General features: G+C 38.6%; 1 protein-coding gene across 2 annotated transcripts in view; it reads left to right on the plus strand.

Annotated features, from left to right (window-relative positions):
- Positions 1-22,806, plus strand: part of FARS2 (phenylalanyl-tRNA synthetase 2, mitochondrial) — a 254,374-nt gene that overhangs the window by 54,637 nt on the left and 176,931 nt on the right. For both annotated transcript variants that reach the window (XM_074146312.1, XM_074146313.1), the window contains exons 3-4: positions 5,560-6,196; positions 17,045-17,204. In XM_074146312.1, the coding sequence (XP_074002413.1) occupies positions 5,576-6,196; positions 17,045-17,204 (781 nt within the window). In that variant the 5' untranslated portion in view covers positions 5,560-5,575. The remainder of the gene's footprint in view (positions 1-5,559; positions 6,197-17,044; positions 17,205-22,806) is intronic.

Here is a 22,806-nt window from a genome sequence, read left to right on the forward strand (position 1 = left end):
GCCTTTGTTCAGACAATAGACATTTCTGGATCAGTGAAAAAGGTGCGTCATTGTTAATACCTTTTATTTCATATTTAAGAAGGTCTTACGTGTAACACTGAGAGAAAACATGGTCATACCTTATCCCAGAAGAGGTTTTTTAATTTTCTCTCTCAATATTGTAAACCTCAAAATGTTGCCGAAGGCGGCATCATGATTAATGTATCACTATTAGAGAACAGACAGCAAGTCAGCTTATGACACATTTTTTGCTTCAGTTAAGAAAAATAACAACAACAACAAAAAGTTACTCTGTATGTTTCTTGGAATTTGCTGATGGATTATTAACTAGATGAACTCCAAGTACATGGGAAAAATTAAGAGCCAGATACTTGAAGACTATGTTATCTTGCCTGGTGCTTTGTAGTGCATGCAATATTTTGTTCCATTGGGTCTTTAGCCATCACCAGGGTCATCTTTTAGAATATCCTGCCCTTGGAAGGGCAGGTTCCAAAATGGATCCATTCTAAGTTGTAAGACTATTTCAGAGGTCTGTGTGTATAACTTAAAATCAGCATGCTCAATAAGAGTGAAAGTCTGTTCTGATGCACAACAATATATCTGCTTTTTAAAACGAGCTTGAAAAAAATCTGAGGTCATTATTAGTATTGCATGCAAAATAATTTCTGTTATATCCTATGCAATGTAGATTTGGTCATGGCAATACAATGATATTTGCTGCTGTATGCCTACATAGTTTTCAAAACTGAAATTAAAGGCTTAGCTAAATTGCTAAGCAGACTGGTAAATGTCCAATTTTAGCAGCCTAGCATATGTTTATAATTTTTGTTTTAACATATGCTATGCTGGTTGAACTCCCCTCCCCACACATACGGTAGATAAAAGCTGTCACATCACAAAATGGTGGCAGCCCAACTTTTCTAACATTTTCCATGGCACTTCAGAGTCTTGCATTAATTAGCTATTCTTGGATAGGAGACAGACTCTCGAGAATCTTTGTAGAATTTTGGTTTCAAACCCATAATGTACTTTGGTTTCTCTATGTAGTAGCCCATCTGTGTTTCGCAGTCATGGACAGTAAAAAGCACAGGGCATACAGAAAAACAGTCAGGGAGACTGAGGATGCCCTTGCTTCCCAGAGATAAATACCTTGTAAATGCCCCTGAAAGCAGGCCTGTTTGGTTCACTGGTGGGCTCTAGTTTGCTCAATCAAGAGCATTTTCTCTCTTCCACTTTTCTAGGAGAGGTGGGTGAATAAAACAGCTCTGGTGCCACAGGCCTTTTTCTTTTCATTGTGTGCTGCTAAACTACCCCTCTTTTCTCCTCCTTTTTCAAGGCAGGCGTAAGGAGGAATTTCACTGGGTCTAAGATTCTTTCCTAAACCTCAGTGGAGCAGAGGTTTGTGACAAATACCACTGCAGCTGTGATAATGCTGTCTTAATCCTTTCTGCACTGTGATGTAGAAAGACGGATTTAGACATGCAAGGACATGCCTTAACAGTACAGCAATACGATACCTTATCACATCAAACTGCCTTTTTTTTTTTTTTTTGCATGTGCTCCAAAATTACAATATTATTTGGTATTCTGTCTGCTGTTTCCCTGTCGTTAAGCTCCTGACTGTGGTGTACTTCTGCGTGTGTAATGTCTGCTGTGCTGCTGTACGGGGGATGGTTGTTTTTCTGGGGTGGATGAAGAAGCCTTGCCAATCAACTTGAAACTGCTGTAGAAGTGGCGCGGGGTCTGTGGTGGAGGACTGATATTGGCAAGTGCTGTCACATCTGTGCCTGGTCTATCCGCAGCATGGACAGGGTTGTTCTGATGCCTTCATCCCTGGGTGGCATGGGTGCCACCTCCTGCCCTCTGGTCTACCTTGAAGTTGCTCAAAAGCTCATACCCACGTGCAGTCATGGTTCCAAATGTATAGCCAAAACATAACGTACAATATCCTCCCTATTGAAGATCCGAGTTTGTGCAGTTGTATTAGACATCACAGTATGGAGACTGAGGTACAGGGACAGACCCATAGAGCTTCAGAGGAGCTGCTGAGGCACCCAGGAATGTAGCAGTGGTAGCATCAAGGTAGAGAGCTGTGCAACAGAAGATGGTGGGCTTGATGCTTGCCCGTCTACCTTCAGTGCTTTGAGAAGCCCCACTGGGAGCTGCTGGCAGGGCAGCCTGCTTCCGAAACCCTGCGTCGGCTCCCAGCTGCAAGTCAGAGCCCAGAGCGCGTGACCCACTGGTAATGCTGGTGGAGCGCTTTGCCATCTTTGGATTGTAGATGCTAGTGGTGGTTTTTCAATGTTTATTTCCCATTTATGTATTTGTTTTCAGCTACAGGACCTACAGCTACTGTTTGGCTTGCTGTGGTTGTTAGCTGGCTGGCAGTCTTTCCTGTGGGATTCAGGTTTTGTCAGTGTGCACAGAAACCAGTTTCTTTTTACTGCCAAATAATAAGCATTGTGGAAATGAGGAAAATGAGAAATCTAAACTGTGCTTTTTTAGACCTTTAGATAGATGTTTGCTAGAAGTAACTGTATTTATTACACATGAACATAAATAATTAGTGTATCCTTAACATCAGTTATTTATTGCTAGCAGAAAGGTAAAAAGCTTTCTTTATTTTCCAGTGTTGCTCTCCACCCTGGTAAACATTTCTTTGATTTGAAGGTTTCTTGTACAGTGTACAGTGTAAACACGGCGTTTTCCTTCTTTCTCTGTGGCTTCTCTCCCCAAATGTAATTTATCACCAGTTGAGTTGAAATAAGTCTAATATTCTTCTGTAATGATCCTGGAAGTAGTATACTTGAGTCTGTAGTGGGAGAGGGGAGCAGAAGAGTGTTGGTGAAAAACGTTAATGTTTCTGGCGCTTTTGTATGTGGCTCCTTTACTACTTGTTTGCTGTTGTTTATAGTACTTGGACATTGGGTAACTCATGGGGTAACATTGGATGACTGTAACTTTTTTTCCTTACTGCTCACTGCTTCAGATAAGAATAATAGTGCGGATACTAATGCACTAATACTGCACTATTAAGGCACAAGCGTAATGTTAGGATGAAAACTCTGATAGAAGCAAGTTTGTGAAGGGTATATATACACTTGCTCAGAAAAATTAGCGTTTCTGAACTATCAGAAACCGGTAGTGTTGCTCATTACAATAAATAGAATAAATAAATAAAAATATAATATATATTATATTTATATGTATTATATAAATATAATATATAAATATAATAAACAGTCATCATCGCCCCCGCTTACAGTTCATGTTCTAATTTCTTTTTCCATAAAGTTATAAGCATGAGAACTGTTTATGTGAAAGTTAAACTTCTCATATGATTGTCTGATTCTCAGAGGAATAGTATTTAGGAAAGCAGCAAACATCACGACACTCACGATAAAGTCACGAGAGTTTTTTTGTACTTTACAGTTATGTATAAGTTTTGAATCGAGTTTTTTTGTTTTTTTTTGTTGTTTTTTTTTTTAGAAAAATAAATGTATGGGCAGATGGTGATATTTACTTAAGGGAAGCTGAATTCATTATCTGACTAGAACTGGGTATTTCAAGCAGCTGTTTGAAAATGAGAACTCACTTTCCATGAAGGAGAACGTATGTTTGGGGAAAATGGAGCCTGTTTTCAAAATGTAAGGCTATCTCTTGTTTAATGTATGTCAGAGGGGATTCTGATGTGTATGTGTGAATTCATTTATGGAAGAACCTTATCAGTAATAGCCAAGAACTAATTTGGTGAAATAGTTTTGCAATCTCTTAAAAAAAGAAAAAAGGCAAAAAAACCCCAGTCCTCCTAAAAGGTTTCAAAACTAGGTAAAAGTTGTAGCTGCTCTTTCTTCTTAAGATATTCAACCAGAAAAAGGACTAAACCAAATATTTAGTGATCTTACACTGCCATGCCGAATTAAATTTCTGACTACCTGACTTGCCTTTAATTTATTGAGATACTTAATTCAGGAGGTAGGCCTATCGAGAACATACAGGCATAAGGCAGAAGAAAGGAAGTCAAATGTAAACATATGCATTATCTTTTACAGATCTGTTTTTTGGGGACTCTGTATTCTGGAATGTGTCTATTTTATTTGCATATATATTTTTGAAGCTTAAGAGTATGAAAAATAAAATTAGCTTGTTTGTTCTTTTTTAACACTTGTTTCCCTTATGTTCTTGTGGAAAGCTAAGCCAGATACTGTAGTCCTAGTGTAAAGATGGAAAGCTATCCCTTGAAGACTGTGGTCTTTTCATTGCTAATGTCCTTTCTTCCCCCATTTCTTTAAGAAGACTTTCACGGAAGATTCTTTCACCCAGGAAACCTGTGGCCCTGGATTTCTTGGTTCATAGAGAAATACAGACCAGTTTGTTTGGAGCAGCTGCCTTTCTCCAGTCACTTAAATTCTAATGCCTCTGTTTTCCCATTCCATAATAAAGAAATTGTAATGCTTCATTAATTTACTGGAACCTATGCTGTTCCTAGAACCCAGATGTTAGAGTGATTTTGCATCTTGGAATGGGCTTATGCATTTGGGGTGACTGAAGGGCTCATGAACCTCAAAACTCTTTGGTTTTGGAATTATCTCGTTGAGCACTGCAGAGCAATGCAGCTGTGAACACATGAAGCACAAACCTTGTTTGTAAACAGGGTGGATGTGTAAAGATCACCTTTTGATAGGAAACGAGTTGTTTAGTTCAGACATCTTTCAGGGTCTCCTCACTGCAGTCCCCTTCCTGAGATTTGGGGAGCCTCACAGCTCGGTACAGTGGTGTAAGCCGTGACAATAGCCATTCTGGGAACACATGGAAAAGGGGGTTTGTGCTCAGCCCAAAATGCTAACGTTGGTTCTGACTCTGTGGAGCCTTTATTGTGAATATTGTGCAGTACTCATATGTGAACTTAATATGCTGTTTATGTATAAATATATGCCTTGTGGTCTGGCCATCTGTTTTTGCACAGTAGTTCAGTGGTTTGAAAGGTTAAACTGGTTTTGTTTGGCATTAAGTAAGAATTAGCGATGATTGCATAGCATGGGCCACATGCACCTGGTGATGTGGAACTCCTTCTGTAGCTTCTGCTAATGGGGGGAGGTGATATAACAGTGACTTAATGCTTGGGGTCTTATTATAAGCAAGTCCCTGACTGCTGAAGGGCGTTGTTAAATTTCTGAGTTTCTCATAAGTGGTACTCAGTTATTGCCTCGTGTTTTAACTGGATGAAGAATACTGTTTCAAAGAAGGCCTGATGTTTATTCAGCTGTAAAGAGTAGCAGTATCTGGAGTGGGGTTAAGGCAAGGTCTAGAGTCATTAAATCTGATGCAATGATGCAGAAGACTGATAATTGAATAAGATATCCCGTCCTAGCTGAAATTTGATCATAAGCATATTTTCCCTCCTCTGAAGTCAAAATAGTGGTTTATAATGGGAACTTTGTCATATTAATCAAGCAGACATTTGGATTTCGCTCTATCTCTGAGATACTAGCAATTCCTGCAGCAAGACAAGTAGTTCCTAACTCAGTATTTTGTTTTGTTTTGTTTTTCTTTCTCTAGATCATAAGAGTTTGCAATGGCAATGCTCTGGAAATTCATGAGAGTAGCTAAGTATTCTAAAACAGCGTTAGCACCAAAAGTAAAGGTAAGAGGAATTCCCACCCATTCAAAGCATTCTTCATCCAAGTCTGTACCTTCAGATTTTGCTGCCAACACAACACCCTGCTCAAATACTGTGGAACTGCTTGGTAAAGCTTATCCTCATGATGACTACAGCAATGTCACAGAGAAGATTCTTTCCAAGGTGGGGAAGAACTTGCACAACAAAAAGCATCACCCTTTGTGGCTAATCAAGGAGCAGGTGAAGGACCACTTTTACAAACAATATGTAGGACGCCGTGGGACTCCGCTCTTTTCTGTCTATGATGGTCTTTCTCCAGTGGTTACAGTACAGCAGAATTTTGATAGTTTACTTATCCCACAAAACCATGCCAGCAGAAGAAAAGAGGATAACTATTACTTGAATCGTGATCACATGCTAAGAGCACATACATCAGCTCATCAGTGGGACTTGATACACTCCGGCCTAGATGCCTTTCTGGCAGTGGGAGACGTCTATCGCCGTGATACAATTGATAACACCCACTACCCAGTCTTCCATCAGATGGAAGGAGTTCGGCTCTTCTCCTGTCATGAGGTAGGAATCCACTAGTTGAGGTGAAAGAGATTTTGGGTAAGTTGCATGATCTTGTTTTTGCTGTAAGCAAAGCGCATGCATGTAAACATTTTACAGCAACATATGTATTAAGCTGTACATTGATAAAGATCAAGTGGTTGATCATAGATTCATAGATTGGTCCAGGCTGGAAGGGACCTCTGAAGGTCATCTAGTCCGACCTCCCCGCAGTCAGCAGGGACACCCCCAGCTAGACAAGGTTGCCCAGGGCCTCGTCGAGCTTCACCTTGAATATCTCAAGGGAAGGGGCCTCAACCACCTCCCTGGGCAACCTGTTCCAGTGTTCCACCACCCTCATAGTAAAGAACTTTTTCCTAATATCCAATCTAAATCTCCCCTTCTCCAACTTAAAGCCATTGCCCCTCATCCTGTCACTGCAGGCCTTTGTAAACAGACCCTCCCCGGCCTTCCTGTAGGCCCCCCTCAGGTACTGGAAGGCTGCTATTAGGTCTCCCCGGAGCCTCCTCTTCTCCAGGCTGAGCAACCCCAGCTCCCTCAGCCTGTCCTCATAGCAGAGGTGCTCCAACCCCCTGATCATTTTGATCGTGTAGTTATACTTTTAATTTGGGAAAAATATAGGTGGAAAATGTTGAATTTGAAAACAACTCTAAACTTCCCCAGAAAAATGTGGACAAAATGGGAGGACAATATTCCTGAAAGCTAGCAAAATAAGAATTATCTGAAAGGAAACAGCTTGTTTAGGTAATGATCTGCATGATTCAATTCTAGTTCTGTCACAGGTCTCTTCTGATGAGATCACTTTACCAGAATCTTTGTCATATTAATACTTGAAGGACTCATGGATGTGAGTTGTTGCAGCTACACCCAGAGTGCAGTTTTTATTATGTCATCTTTTTTTTCTTTTAATAGCTCCAACCTTCTGTAAATGAATGTCTTCTTTAATGAATTGCTCCATTCTTCATCTCATCCTAAAGCTGCATTGAACGATTCATCTGTTGCAGCTGATAGTTATGGGTGTGTAATACATACACAGTAAACTCATCAGAGTCCAGAGGCATCAGCTAAAGAGCTCTAGGTAGATGTCCAAGACTCTTGAGTTTATATATTTTGTTGGCACAGCTTGCATGTTCTGCACATGCTTGGGTGTCATTAAGTATTCTGCTGTGTCATTGATGAATGGTAAATATAAGCCAGTTTGTTTTCCAAATAGTAATTGATTTGTATAATTTGTGTATGCTTGTAGCGGTACTGCCAAATTCACATTTCTATAACTAAAACTAGCTTATTCTAATAATACTGAGATGTAGAACGTTCTTAATGTGGTTGCCAATGGGTGACAGGAGCTTGGCAGGGAAGCCTGATGGGTTTGGATGCCTGAGGGAAAACTAGGATAATCATAGAGCACTGCTTTTCTCACTGGTGGAAAGGGTTCGTGCTGCCTGCACTGGTGTTTCCCACCTCATGCTGTCAGTGCTTCTTCAACTTAGAAAACATACCTGCCTCTGCAGGTGTTCTGTGAGCTGTGTGGTGTTGAATACAGCTTGCAGCTGCTTCTTTGGTAACCAGGAAGTGGCAATCTTGCAGATTTACCCCATCTTGTTTGCTGTTCTTTTCCCATAAGTCTGTTTATGAACATAATCAGGGTATATGCAAGAGAAAAATGTACAATGCTACATTAAGAAAATGCCATTTCTTTGTGGTTTATGTTTGTGACAAATTTTTTACTTGAGCAGGAGTTCAGGAATTCATATGGAAAGATTTTACCTGTCACAAAATTGTATCATTTACACTCTTGCAGGATGGAATTTCTGCAAACTTAGGTGTGATTGATCTAATTATTGAAATTATTGTTAATGAATATGCCCCTTTAGAAATTCTGGTACTAATGACAGACTATTTCTTTCTTCTCTACAAATTTAAGAATAGGAATAATAATAATAATAGGATTTTAATAACAGGAAAGAACGTTACAGAAATGTTCACTGACTTCTATCTAGAAATACACAGTGTGTAACAATCTGATTCATTGCATTGTAAATTGCTTTTTTCTTTTTCTCTTCTTTCTTTTTCCCTAAGAAAATGATTGAGATTGTTAATAGTTAATTGAAAATGATTTGAGAATGTTAATAGCTGATGAATTTGAAGTTAGCTATGTACTGGAAAATGTCTGTGTGTCTAAAGAATGAAAGTCCTGTTGACTTTCTGTATCACTGAAGAAAAAAATAGTGGTATGGTGTGCAATGTGTAAAGTGTTGTTTATTGGGCAACAGGAACAAATTGTGAACCTGAGCATGATCTAAAGCATCCTTTTTTGCTTCAGTTGCAGATTGAATACTGATAGGACATTGCAATATGTAAAGCTTCTTACAGTCATCATCACAAGAGCCTTGTGGAAAAAATTGAATGTGTAATTCTGAAATTTCACTGGGGACTGTTTCTGTGTTTTATATTCTGGTTGCCTGTTCAAAATAACCCAAATTTAAATAATTCCAGAAGGAACTGTCTGTGCGGAACAAAGACTAAATGGAGGTAATACTACATGAGAGAAATATTTTTATATTTTCATATTCGTTTATTTATACCCATGTTAAAGTTGTAATCCACTGAGCAGAAATGTGTGAATGTCAGGGCCTGTTACCTTCATCTCAGATTTTTCATTCGTAACCAGACTGCAGTCTCTGGAAGGAGGAAATTTGCACAGTACTGGGGATAAAAGCCTTTAGAACTAAGGGAAGAACTGTTAGCTCTTAGCTAAAGCCCTGGGTACATATCATCTTACGGCCAATACAGTAATATTATATGCTGTAGTTAGTTTACTGCTCTGCTTTGTTCTTTTGATTTATACATTTATCCTTTTTTGTTTGCTTAGTGAAAGTGACCTCAGAACTAGGGGGCTAGAACAAAACCCAAAACGTAGAGTGATTTGATAGGAACTTTAATTTAGAGGAATTTGATAGTTTGGGAAGGGGCAAAAAGGTCAGTTAATCCTCAGCTGAAATTTTAGGCAGGATAAGAAAGATGTAGAAGATGTAGAAAAGTATCTGTACTTTACAAATATCAAATTCTGTAGTCAAGGCTAGGTTAGAACTTCTGCCCTTGAATTATACTAAAAGTTTCAGTAATCTTCATATCAAAGTTAAAATCAATACATTGGAAGTACGAGCTGGAAAAACAAAACATAGTTTGGCAGTTTTACAGTGTTTTATTCTGAGATGCTTGTGAGCTATTTGCTGCTTTGGCTATACGGTTTTTCATGATAGTTGGTTGATTATTTTTGTAAGAGGAAAAATAATCTACGATTCAAAGATGGGCAGGTAACTGATGCTTTTCTGCACCTTTGTATGAGTGCACATATTAAAATATTAAAGAAATTCCCATCTTCCAAATTAACTCATTTTTAAAAATTAGAATAATTCATGCTGAAATTTCGCATAAACTTTTTAAAAAATGTCCTTGGACTGCTATCAAAGAACATCTGAAAATTTATTTAGATATGTCATTTAAAAATATTTTAGGTAATTACCACCTGAATATAGTATATAGAAGAGTTAGAAACTAATAGAAAAAGTTAAAACCAATGCCAAAATAGCTTCCCAAATCTGCTTCAAAATTCTGGATGTAAAATGAATTATTCTTCTTAAATAGTACCCCCAAATGGTATTTCTTTTGTACTCTCTTCCCCCAGCATGCCTGTTTTATTCTAAGTGTTGTATAGATACTTTTTTTTTTTTTTTTTTTTTTTTTTTAGCCTTTGGGTTGGCAATATTGATACTACTGTAGTCAGGTTTGAACTGGCAAACTTTCCTGGGTGGCTTATAAAAGAAATTATTTTTGTGCTATGCTGTGGACTTTGCAGTTTTTTACTTACCACAATTTATGGAAAAGAGAAAAAAAATTTCTCAACTAAATTACACTTTGTGCATTTTAGCCAGCAGAGGGAGCCAATATAAACCCAATGGCAATCAAAGAACATTTTTCATTTGACAACGAATAATGTTTACACATTGGAAGGAGACTTCATACGGTATTTTATAGTCTGTACTGAATATACATAAATTTTAAGGGGAACAGATGTGAAAACATAGGAATTTTTCTTCTAATTTAGTAACCTTTTTCCAATGGAGGCCAATACCAGATTGTTCAGATGAAGAAACAATGCTCTCATCAGGCTCGTTGTGTAAACATCTGAAAACTATAAACAGAGAGACTGCAAAGAAATAGTAGAGATACTTCTTTATTCTCCATTGAAATGCTTTTGGTGGAAATGACAACTTTTTTGTTAGGATACAATGGAAAACTGGAAATATTCCAGTTAAAAATAAGAACTGCTCCTCCAAAGCAGTATATATAATTGCAAAATTTTTTTGATATTGTAACTTTACATTTCAGGACATAAGCACTGTTGAGACTCTTGTCCTACATAATATAAATGTAGATTTCCTCTTATTCTTATAAATGCATACGTCTTTCCTCATTTTTTCGTACTGTGTACTTTAATCATATTCCTTATGTATTGTTAAAAAAAAAAATTGCTTAAAAAAGTTGCTTTTATCCTTTTCCTTATGCTTTGGTGTAGGTGTGAACACCTGATTGACCTACAACTTTGGTTACACTTTTTTTAAACTTTTTTTTCCTTTTTTTTTTTTTTTTTTTTAATTCAACACATGCCTAGGTTTTCACTTGCAAGACTGGTGTCATTAGCTTTGACTTCTCCAAAATCTCATATGTTACTGCAGTTTGGACACTGTGCTTCTGTTCTGACATTGTATCAAAGGAAAGCTCCTTCTTGTCTTCAGTCACTTTTTTTTTTCTCCTCACATGTAAAGGAGTTAAAAAAAATTTTTAGTGTTCCAGGGATCAGCCTATTATATAGAGTGATTTGGAGCATTTACAGTATGTGTGAAAATATTTGTGTATGTATCTGGGAGTCATAATAGCAATATTTAGCCGGGCACCAAGGAACAAATATTTAAAAATGCTTAATTAGCCTAGGGAAGGTACTCTTCTTAGCTCTCTGCAACCTGAGGATAGGGAGAGGCTGGTCCAGGGGTAATAGAAGAACCTGAAATCAGCCTCTGGAAATCCCCTTTTCTGTGTGTTTCTTCTGATTTGGATTATGCTCTTCTGTGCCTCAGCTGGCAAGGATTAAGGTCTGCATGAGAGTCAGTGATTTTTTTAGCCAGATGAGATGGATGTGGAGAGTCCCTCTGACTGAGGGCATTCATCTCCTATTGTGTAATAGCAGGTGCGAGTCAGAGGGAATTTGGGATTCTCTGGATGCTTTGAGGTAATAGTATTGAAGTGGAGATCCATGCAGCTTTCTTCTATAGGTGGCAAATGATGAAACAGAATTTTTTTTTTTTTTTCCTTATGATGGACATCTACCATATATCTCCCTATGTGGATCCATGCTTGTGCCATCTCTTGATGATACCACTGCGTGCCAGCAGTTGCTGTACCCGCATCTTAAGCACATCCAGGTATGGGAAGTGGTGCAGGCTGCATGCATTTGGTGAGATGCCAATGAGCAGTGTGCATCACATCAAGTTTCAGGTGTTGCTGCCTCTGGGATGGTGTTTGAGGTGTTGATTGTGAGCAGTGCATCAGTCCCAAGGAGACTGTGAGATGGTCCTCCCCTCCAAGAGCAGGAAGGAGCCTACAGAAGCAGGGGCACCTGAACTAGATCCACCATGTTAAGAAAAAGAAGAGGAGCATTACTGTGCTACAATATTCTGAGGTGAATTTATTGCTGAAGCTGTGATTTGGCTGAGTGGTAGGAATAAAGGGCCTGGCTAGTTTTGGTGGAACTGATTTCAGTCTCTCAGATGTCTACCCGAACTGTGAATGTTGTATTATTCAATATTTTCCAAGTTGTGGTGTATAAATCATGCCATAATAAATAGAGTTTCACTGGTCCGAGGACCCACATTCTATTCTTTGTTATTTTCAGTTGAAAATTTGACAGCAAAGGGCATCAGAAGGTCTGTGAGATTTTCATAGTGGTCCATGGTCTAGAAAGTTCGGAAGCCACTAGCGTATCTCTTATTGCAAAGACTTTATATCAAATAGTTTTTCAAACTTTATCTTACTTTGTCTCATCCAGCTAAAAAAGAGATCCAACAATGCTGTTCAGAATAAAGCAATTAAATCTATTCAATGCAGTATTTAAATTGTGCAGGAAAAGAAAAGAGCAAAATGTCTACAAGTCTATTTGGGAAGTTTAGAGTGCTTAAAAATAAAGGAGTTTCTTTTGCTGAAGGAAGAGAAGTGTGTGTCCTATCATATATGTCTCATTCACTGATATCTGTGTATAACTGATACCTGTGTAGCGGTGTTGCTTTTTCTTTGCTGTTCAAAAACATCTGTATAGTTTTCCCTTAAACATGATGATGATTTTGGTTTTTTTCAGAAACATTTTGTTAGGTTAAAAATAAAGGGCAAATAGAAATAACCTTTCCTCACTGTAATTGGAGGACTGAAAATGGAAGGATCCTGAAATTAAGTTGACCACCTGCAAGCTTGTTGCTTGAAGTGATTTTTGCCTTTTTCTCCCAAAACAAATGCTTATTGATGTGCAGTAAAGAGCATTCTGTTGTGCAGACGATGGACTGTGTGTATCTTCGGCACCTGAAATGGACTGGATGGGGGTGCAGGTTTACAAGTTTCATCGTCCTGGAGGCTGATATGGACTTGGCATTAGGTTTTCTTTTTGATGAGCCGTCTTCAAGTGGCGTTAACTTCATCATTCCTGATCCATCGTTGGAGTGTGACAGCACATTTAAAATGTTGTGGAAATGGTTTGCTATTTGTAAGTGGATTTAGAGTGCAGCTGTTTGTTTATTTATAGGGATATTTATCAGGGCCGGAGAGTCAAAACGTACTCGGTGTGGCAAGGTTGAGTGCTGCCACATGCAGATCCTTGCGTAGAGCTAGTCTTAAGTGCCAGTTTGTCTGTGAGTATAAGTACATGAGCATTATGTATTCATTACCTTAATTGCTGGCGTATGCATGACTGGCAGGAGGAATACACAACTGCATTGTGGAAAGACAGGATGTAGTTAGGGATCTTTCTGATCTGAAACCTACTATGAATGCCATCCTGTAAAGAGACACTTAATCTTGGCCTGAATCCTATGCGTATAGATAATGAAGTGATGTGAGATTAAAAGAAGTCTGTCAAGTGACTGAGGAAATGTTGGGGGCCTGTGCTGAAATCACACATGTGATTTCTGCCCTCTGTGCCAGGCGGAGAAGTACCATGAAGTGCTTTTAAAGGAGCATAGCTCCGTTCGTATTTGTCCAGTTAAAACCCAGTATGTTTTGGCCACTGCACGTTACCAATTTTGACGTTATTCTTATTATGAGTAAATTTGAGGTCAGATGGTAAAGGCAGTTTGATTCCTTTCTGCCTTCTCCTTTGTAATGCAGCATCAGTCAGATATGCTGATAAATCCTGGTAATTATTAAATTTTTTTGACTTCTACATGATGACACAATATTCAGTGTTTTACGTGCCATCACTTAAAGAACAAACTTGTTACGCTAGACAGATACAAAGGTGCTTGATTTATGGCTGCAGGAAATTTCTTTTCTGGTAGCAATAGTGACTGATCATATCCAATACAATAAAATAGTGCATTTTATTTTAGTCTGCACTGAAGCAGCAAATGTACATGAAATTGTGGCATCTTAGCTGTGTCAGTGTTTTATGCAAGAGTGTTAGATTTATTTTTTTTCCATTTGCTCAGATATGTGCTTGAGAAGAATTGACATCAAAAAGGAGCAACTGTAGGTGATTCTTCATTTTATTCAAGCTTTGACTTTCCCAGCCTTATGTATATAGAAATGTAGAAGTGTTTCTAATACAAGACATGTACTTAGTACAGTTCAATCATTGTAATAGTGAAATTGGTGTGTCAGTTTAAAACTGCTCATATTGACATAGCAATGTCAGTGAATGAAAAGAAAGGAATAAATATTAATACAACTGTAAAGCGTCTTTTTTTTTTTTCAGTATAACCCCGTCCACAGCTGTGCTGGAGTTGACAAGATCTGACTGAGCCTCTGTGGAGAGTGCCGAAGTGCCTCTTGATGCCTGACTGTAGGGGCTGTTTCCTTGCCTCTGCCTGTCTTTTAGGGACCCCCCCTAAGGCTGTGCGTTCCAGCGTGTGCAAACTGCTGGAGATTCATGCCTGTGTCGAAAGTGGCCCAGCCCTGTCCCATGTGCCAGTGTGTCTTTTGGTGCTGCCAGTATGCTCATAATTGATTACTGAGCTGAATTTGGCCATTTTAACATCCCTCAGTTTTCTCCCTTCTCCTGGGTTACTTCTCATCCAGATCCACCTCCCCAGCTCAGTGCACCGCTGCACAGACACTTGTCCTGGCATGGAGAAGGAGACCGGGCATATGGCTGGTTTGGCAGGATGAAGAGGCTGGCAGGTTAGAGGGCCAGGGCACGACTGAATGTATTTGCTCTGATAGTTCTTGCACATATTTTATTGCTACGTCTGATATAATCTACTAAAATAGAATTTTGCTTCAGAGAGTAATTGCAATATCAACATTTCAGGAATAATACAGTGGCAAGGAAAAGTAATTCTGTGTACTTGTTGATACATATGCTGTATTTAAAAGGCAGTGTCCAGACTCTCCGTTCTTTGCAGCAGTCTGAGGAACTGGTTTTAAGCTGGGCAGCGAGGGGGGGGATGAAGGGGGAAGGGAAGAAGAGAGTTTCATGTCCTAAAATACTGCTGATGGGAAAAATACCAAAAGCATCTTCTAATGTGTAAATACAGTGTATTCTAGTCCAAAGGGGGAAAATTTCTGTGGCCTGAAGGGTGTTCCTGGCTTACAGAGGGTAGTCTCTTCAGTCAATGAAAGAAAAAATAGCTACCTATAGCAGGTAGTTCAGACAAGGAACACAATTTAGCCACTCCAGGTTCCTGTGTGAGGGGACCTGTGTCTGTCCATTGACCACCCAGTGAGCCTAAGACAATTTACCTCCCTAGGCTAATGCTGGCCTCTGTGAATACCCCCTAGCTTTCAAAACCACATGTTGGATGGCTGATCTGCCCTGCTGACAGTAAATTAGTTACAGGGTGGGTATCATCTGCTTCTTCCAGCCAGAGGAGAAATAATGCCAGTAGGAAGAAAGGGGTTTAATCCTTCAGGTGAGCACTTAAATAAAGAATCTGTTATTTTAAAGTGTAATACCTAGTTTTGTCAAGCTGCTGCCGTTTGAATAGTAAAGGTGTTTTTGTTAGACTGACAGATAACCGCTTTATTCAGTATTTCTCTGTTTCCTTTTTTATTTTGTATTTTTCTGCAGTGCACTAAAGTTATTAATTTGAGAGGTGTTTTCTCAATCTTTCAGTCGTCTCCTTCTGACTAGCAACACGAAGTTAAATGCTACTGATGGGATTTTTTTATTCCCTCAATCCATTTTGCTGCTAGTTTGTGTGCTATCTAAACTCAGACTCCTTCTGCCTGCATTGTATCTGTATGAAATGTGCTAGAAGCTAGGCTTAATTAATTGTGCCCAGCATTTGTAGCCTATCAGAGGTTCACTTGAACTTTTTGAAAAGCATTTATTGCACTGAAGGCATCAAACTGCAATTAAAACTACTTTTGTGGGCATCTGTGAGTTGTTAAGGTTACACATTGTTCGTGGCATTTCCTGAGTAGGAGCTAGTTATGCTGGGAGGCTTAATGTGAAGAAAATCACAATGCGTGTTTTTTCCCCTCTGTGTGTGCTTGCTTGACTATGGAAGGTGGAGGAGGAGGGGCAGGGAAGGGCACTAGAAACGGTCTCACAATTAGGTCTCCTTGCCCTCTGAACTTAACAGAGTTGTTTTGTATACAACTGTAAGGATTTCCAACAAAAATCGTCTTTACAGTGTAAAAATGTCTGCTCATCTCCCCAAGACACAGACTCTCCAATGACGTGGTTTAACAAGAGTGTTTTATTGTTCTCTCGGAGAGGATGTGGAATTGCTGGTATGTATCTGTCTGGAATCACCTGGCCAGAAACCTATGGGAATGTATGGGAAATCAGAACCCTCAACTTCCAGCAGATGTGGTGGAGAGTGGCCTCTGTATAAAGAGCAAGCCTGTCACATCCCATATACAGCCTGACGCTGTGCTTTGTAATTTATCTGGAAACCCCAGACCAAGACCATGAATCCTTAAATGCTCCCCATAGACAAAATTCCTGTACACAGAAGGGTGCTGTGGGGAGGAAAATGTGGGAAAATTGTTGTTATTAAATGAATAAGCTGTACCCAAGATGAATCAAATGTAGACAGCTTAAGGTCTCAGTAAACTGTCAGTGTTTTTTTGTCTTGGTGTTGTTTTTTGTTTTGGTTTGGTTTTAAAGTTCATTTGATTACAGATTTTAAAAAGTGTTGGGTTTTTTGTTACTTCTTCTACATCATTCAATTTCTAAAAAACATTGAAGCTGCGATAAATGCCATTGTGTATTGTAGGTTTTGGGATGTAATTTACATATACAGTGTACTTTGTTCTGCGTGATAACTTTCAAAGCAACAGGATCAGAAAAAAAGGAGGTGCTTCCTTTATGAATTGGTATTTTCCTGTAGCTAATCATATTATTTAAAGATACGGTATAGAAATAAAACAAATCTTATTGTTTGAATGTTTCTGTTCTTGTAATGATTTATCTCTCTGTTTAATGAACAGAATTTGTATAAAATCAGTCTTTATATATGTTTTTCATGGTGCAGACTTAGCAGGTAAGATTCCCACTTAAATGAATACAACTTCATTCTCTGTTTTCATTCAGAGAGTAATTGATGCAAAACACTGGTGTTTTTTGTGGTTTTGTTCTAGTTATTCTCCAACATTAAAGATGGTGAAGGCTTACAGTTGTTTGAGCAAGGTCATCGCACTGCGCACAAGCAAGAGTGTCACACTATGGAGGCAGTGAGGCTGGTGGAGTTCAACCTGAAGCAAGTGCTCACAAAGCTCATGACTCACATCTTTGGTGATGGTAGGTTCTTGCACCTTTTTCCTGGACTGCTGGTGGTTGTAGGCATCCACACTTATGATAAACATTTTCCTGCATAATAAAAACAGGAGGCTTAGGGGTGATGTTGGCAGCTGGTATGCTGAAACAGCCACGTGGGTTGTTTTCCAATGACAGTTACAGTAATTTTAGGAGTCTTCATTCATATTCTTTACCATTACATTTTTGTCTGAAGTTTGGTCAGAGTTCCATCACAGTGTCTTTAGTGTCAGAGTAACTGGCTATTGATTGACCTTTCAGCTGTAACCTGTATTTGTTATTGTTCTTTAATACTATTGTATCCATGCCTTATAAAATTATTGAGCCCAGTCCAAGAGGCCACATTCTTTTGGTTTTCCTAAATACTACTGCACACAACCCTGTGCTGAATCATCAGGGTTTTGTGAAGAGGTTTTGGTATGCAGTGTGTCAGGGTAACGTGGTGGGTATGAATACAGTTAGGGACAAGTGCCAGACCCAACTACAGACCCTTGTGTGGCAAAAGCCATGTGTTAGAGTAAATGCAGTGTACCTGTCAGTGTGGGTCCTGTGAGGAGAGGCAACTCCAGCACAAAGCTGTGTGGGACCCCCTCTGCTTTGTCCTCATGGGTCTCTTGGTGTCCCCGGAGGGACAGAGCATGGCTGCAGCACTGCACCTGGGGCTGCATCAGAGCTGGGTACCACTGGGGAGCCTGTGGGGCTCACACCTCACAGTGGCAGCGTGGAGCTTGGCAGGAGAAGGGGTACGTATGTGCATGTGCTGCTTTCCTGCATACACACTCAGAGTCGTGTTTTCCTCGTGCAAAAAAATTAAACCTTGCAGCTGAGGAGAGGTGATGTTTGGTAAGTTTGCACCAAGCTGAAAAATAATTTATTTGGTACTTAGAGTGGAATAAGGAAGAGTAATGAATGTCTGTGTACACGAATGAAATATCCTCTCCAATGGAACTGCCTGCTTTTGGTTTCAGGAGCTGAATTTATAAATGGCCTGAGTCAAAATTGCTACATTAATGCTATTTCCTGGCAAGGAGGCTTCTCTTCTGAACTGATTCATTTTTCTGTTGAGGAACTACTGGATAATATTAGAATGCACAGGCTATGCTGGCTACTTTCAAGACTCTTTTAAGATGCCCACTGAATTTAGAGCAGTACTTCCAAGAGTGGATTGATTACAGTAGCAAGTCCTATATATAACTGCTTGAATATTTGTCTGAAATTCTCAAGTTTAATTTACAGCAAGCAAAACTTTTACCAGTTTTTGTTCTATCCCACCTGGTAAAAAATTTTTTAAGTTCTTGATGTGGTTGTATTTTACTTCACAGCAATCTTTTGAAACATACAAAATTAGAATCAGTGAGTAATAGTAAGAATGATATTTTTTGATCAATGTCAAATGCTGAGGATGTTGTTTAAAATGAGCAATTTCTGGGAGTTATTAGTGATATCTGAGGCTACAGTGACAACCTTCTCTAACTATTGACAGGTGCTGCACTTAAAGCTTCAGTATGTTGACTATTCTAGCACTTCTACAGGCCACACAGTAGCTAGAAAGACATTTAAAAAATATTATTAAACGATTGTGAACCTACAGACTGAAAGTAGGTGTTACCTTCTTACTGTAGAGTTTTTTTATTTCTATGCCCTGGATACTTTTCCTGAAGTATAAAGACAAGATATAGTGATTTAAATATAATTATCTCTTTTTTTTTTTCTTCTTTTTTTTTTTTTTTCCCTCCCATTCATGGGAATGTGAAGTTCTCTCCCCTTCACCTTCTTCATCTTCTTGTAAGCTGTCAATACAAACTGGAAGGTAATATTCAAAGAAGCAACCTTCATGCTAGACACTAGACATATGAGGTGGGTGCAATGCAAGTGACTTGGGACACACATAATTAAATCTGTCTTTTGACAGCTGCCATCTTTTAATTTTCATTTTACTCCCCACTTTACACAGTGTTTCTGAGTACTTTTGTGTCTCAACTACCTTAGATTTTAACTTAAAATTTAAAAGTATTTTACTCTATTTATTGCTCTTGGAAAAAATCTGTATTTTTTTTCTTCTTGTGAATATTCTGTAAGGCCCCATGTTCTGTTAAAAGCAAAATTTTCATTCCTTTTATACTTCATGTCAGTTGTATTCTTTACAGCCTGTGCTGTCAGCAGAGTATTGCAGTGGAAGTTATACATCTTTTCTGGCAGGGTAGCATGATCATGGCTGCAGTAACCTACTGAAATGTTGGATTGTCATACAGTCAACTGTTATTCGTAGACAGATTGTTTGGATTGCAGATTGTCTACCATGCAAGTTAGTTGTGCATAAAGTAGTTTAGAGCTGAAGTGCTGGACTTGGATAGCTGCACTTCTGCAGGGCTTCTCTGGGAATTTACCAGCTCAGGTTGATGATAGATTGAGGATCTCTGCAGAAAGGACAGATCACTGACCTGTCTTTTCTGTCTTTTTTTTTTTTGTGTGTGTGTTGTTCTATTTTTCCATAATATTTAACGAGACAGTTCTGCTTTACCTGACTCATCCCACACTATCTGGATACTTTAGTGTTGACTGTAGATGCCAGTAAACAATATAACAAAAGTTGCTTAAAGATCACAAGGTTGTCATAAGGAAGCTCAAAGACTTTATAAAAATCTGCACCTACGTTTGCTCCCAAGGTTTGTCTTTTTATTTCTTCCTGGCTTTGCCAACAGGCAAAGGAACAACAGACATTAGAGAGGGGGACAGATTTGGAGCATGTAATCAGTTATCTTAAATACTTTACAATGTAAGATAGTTCTTTTTATGACATTTTCTAGTGGTATGCCATGTCTGATTTTGCATTCTACAAGTGATGGCCTTTCAGTTTCTTTCATGAGATTTTGCTGTCAGGAAGCTACTTCAAATATTACATGTAGAGATCGCCTTTCTTAGTTTTCCTCTGTTATCTCCAGATATGGTGCACACTAAGAATCCACTCATTTACCTTATGCCTCCATCTCCACATGCCGATCTGTCGGTGTAGGAAGTCCCTTCCATCTCATTTTAGTTACCTTGTAACGAGGCTTTCCAAGGCTAGCTCTCTTAGGTTTCTTCTTAAAGTTGACCAGTGTTTTCCAACTCCAGTTCTTTCTCCAATCTTTCTGTAGTTCTGCCAAGAGCTTTCTGGATGTGGAGAGGTTCAGAAGTAATCTTACTATAGCAAATAGAAAAGACTGACTGTGCTGGTTCTGTGATTTGTTGCTTTATATTAAAGGGCCCAAAATTCACTGCTGTCCCATATTTATCTACCCAGTTCCTAGGCACTGGTAAAAGAAGGCAGGAGGGTGAGTAATGCTGTGCTTTGATGGTTCTGCCGCTGCCTGTTCTCACTGAACAGCCACTGGATGTCTTTTAAATCAAACACGTAGTTCTGCTCTTTCTTCTTCTTAACTCTGTTGTACTGATACCTCATTCAAGTGCATGGAGATCTATGGAGTGTAAGGAGTTTAAAAAAAAAAATAAATCATTTATTGAGGACATAGTGGTCTGGCTAATAATAATGTGAGCTAATACAGGGTTTTGGGCAGCCGGCTCCTTGCTGCTGTCAGTGAGATGAATTAGCTGAAGCAATGAGGTGCAGAGTACTTAGAAATTGACACACCCCTAAAGTGGCCACAGCTCGATACCTTCTGTGTTCCCCAGCACTCCCTTGCCCCCCTCTCCTTTTTCTCCCATAGACTCCTTCTCTAAAAATAATCCTCAGCAACAAAGAGAATGTCTGGTCAGTGAAGACCATCTGTGTCTCTGGCTTTGTTGCTTCTGTCCTGTAGTGTAGCAATAGCCTGCTTTAATGTGATGGTGTGGTTTTTTTTTTTTCCTTCTTTTTTAGTGCCTTTGGTCAAGCCTTTTTCATTAGGAGTCTCAGGCTTGCACTGGGTAAACTTGGTTATCTTAATATCTGATAACACCATTGCTTTTGAGTGCAAGCCATGACCAATTCCTTACCTGGATTCAGTACTCAGAAATAACAGTAACTATTCACTTTTTCCTTACTCTTTGGAGATGTGACATGTAAGTTACTAACGGATGTATACCCGCTGGAAGGAATCCCGTGAACACTGTGAAATGAGCAGGTGTCTTCTGCTAATGTAAATCATCTCTTTGAACTAGGGAAATTACTGAGTTTGCATCTAGTGATCGTTTAGAATTCAGCCTTGTGCTCTTTTTAAGTGCCTCTGTGTTTTAAGACTGGTATGCATCTCTTGGCCTCCTAAAATTTCTCGAAAAGATCATTTTTGCCAGCATTTCACAGTCTGTATGTGAAGAAATAAATTAGGCCTAATCAGGTAAATTATATAGTACTACAGAAAGCCTAATCTTCATAATCCTTTTAAGTCTTTAGTGGTTTAATTTGCTGACTGTGAGCAATGCCCTTTATTCCTTGGGAATATGTTGAGCACCAAGACAATATTTTGTATCTAAATAATAAATGTACCCATTTATTCTGTGACAGTCTATAGAAATGCAGTTAGAAGGCTTAATCTTGCTGAAGGCTGAGCACCCTCTGCTTTTCAGTGAAGTCTTCCAGAGCCAAAAGTCTGAAAGAACACTTGAATGTAAACTACAGAGGTATTCCCAATTGTCCTGATTGCTGTATGAATAAAATTATTGTGGTATATAGGATTAACTATTAATTTAGAGAACAGAATGAAGGTGAGAGTTGTTTCTTCATTGTGAATTTGTTTTGTTTTATTCAGATTTTTCTTTGTTTGCTTTTTTGCATTTAAAACAAATGCCTCTCAAGTACTAATATGTATTAAAATTCAAAATTAAAAAAGAGCTTTAAATTCATTTTTTACCTTTAAAAATTTATTTTAGTTAAGAACAAAAAATAGAGAAATCCTTTTTTTCCCCTGGAGCTTTATTTTGAAGTAATTAGAGGATTAAAAAGAAACCATTATCCAAATGTTACTGAACACAAAACTGCTTGAACATTCAATGTCATTCTTGCTGCAGTTGCAAATTTGCAAGATAAATGAAGATATTTTACATATGCATGGCTTTACAGGGAATGCAGAGTTGTACAGCCCTAGGTTGAAAAACGCATTTGTGCCAAGACTGGGAACTTAAAAAAAAAAAAAAAAGAAAAAAGAAAAAAAAGATGTTTTTTGCACATCATACTGTTGTATCCACATGACTTTTTTCAATCTATGTATTTTTTTGTTGTTGTAATGGAGGCAAAAAGCAATAAAGTGGTTGCTGTAGGTCACAGTACAGTTATGAATGGCATAATTTCTAATACTTCCAGTTTTCTGTGTGTGAAATTACTGAAACACTTTTTATCGTTGATATAATTTCCTGAGGTTGATTTTTAAGAGAGAAAAGAAAATCTAGAATGTGTGTGTTTTGAAACCTGTCTCTCCATTTGAAAGTTCATGGCATCCGTGAAAGGTCTCCATAACTATTAGGTATTTTCTGTTTTGGCTGGCTGTGCACTTCTGTTGTAACATTGTTCCAGCTTCTGTAGCCACATTTAGTGATTCAGGAGTAATCAAAAGACAATCTAATCCTTTAGGCTACAGAAAATGTTTCAATTTGAGAAACTCTCAGTATAAAT

The sequence above is a fragment of the Numenius arquata genome, chromosome 4, assembly GCF_964106895.1.
Source record: "Numenius arquata chromosome 4, bNumArq3.hap1.1, whole genome shotgun sequence".
In the NCBI taxonomy this organism is placed as follows: domain Eukaryota; kingdom Metazoa; phylum Chordata; class Aves; order Charadriiformes; family Scolopacidae; genus Numenius; species Numenius arquata.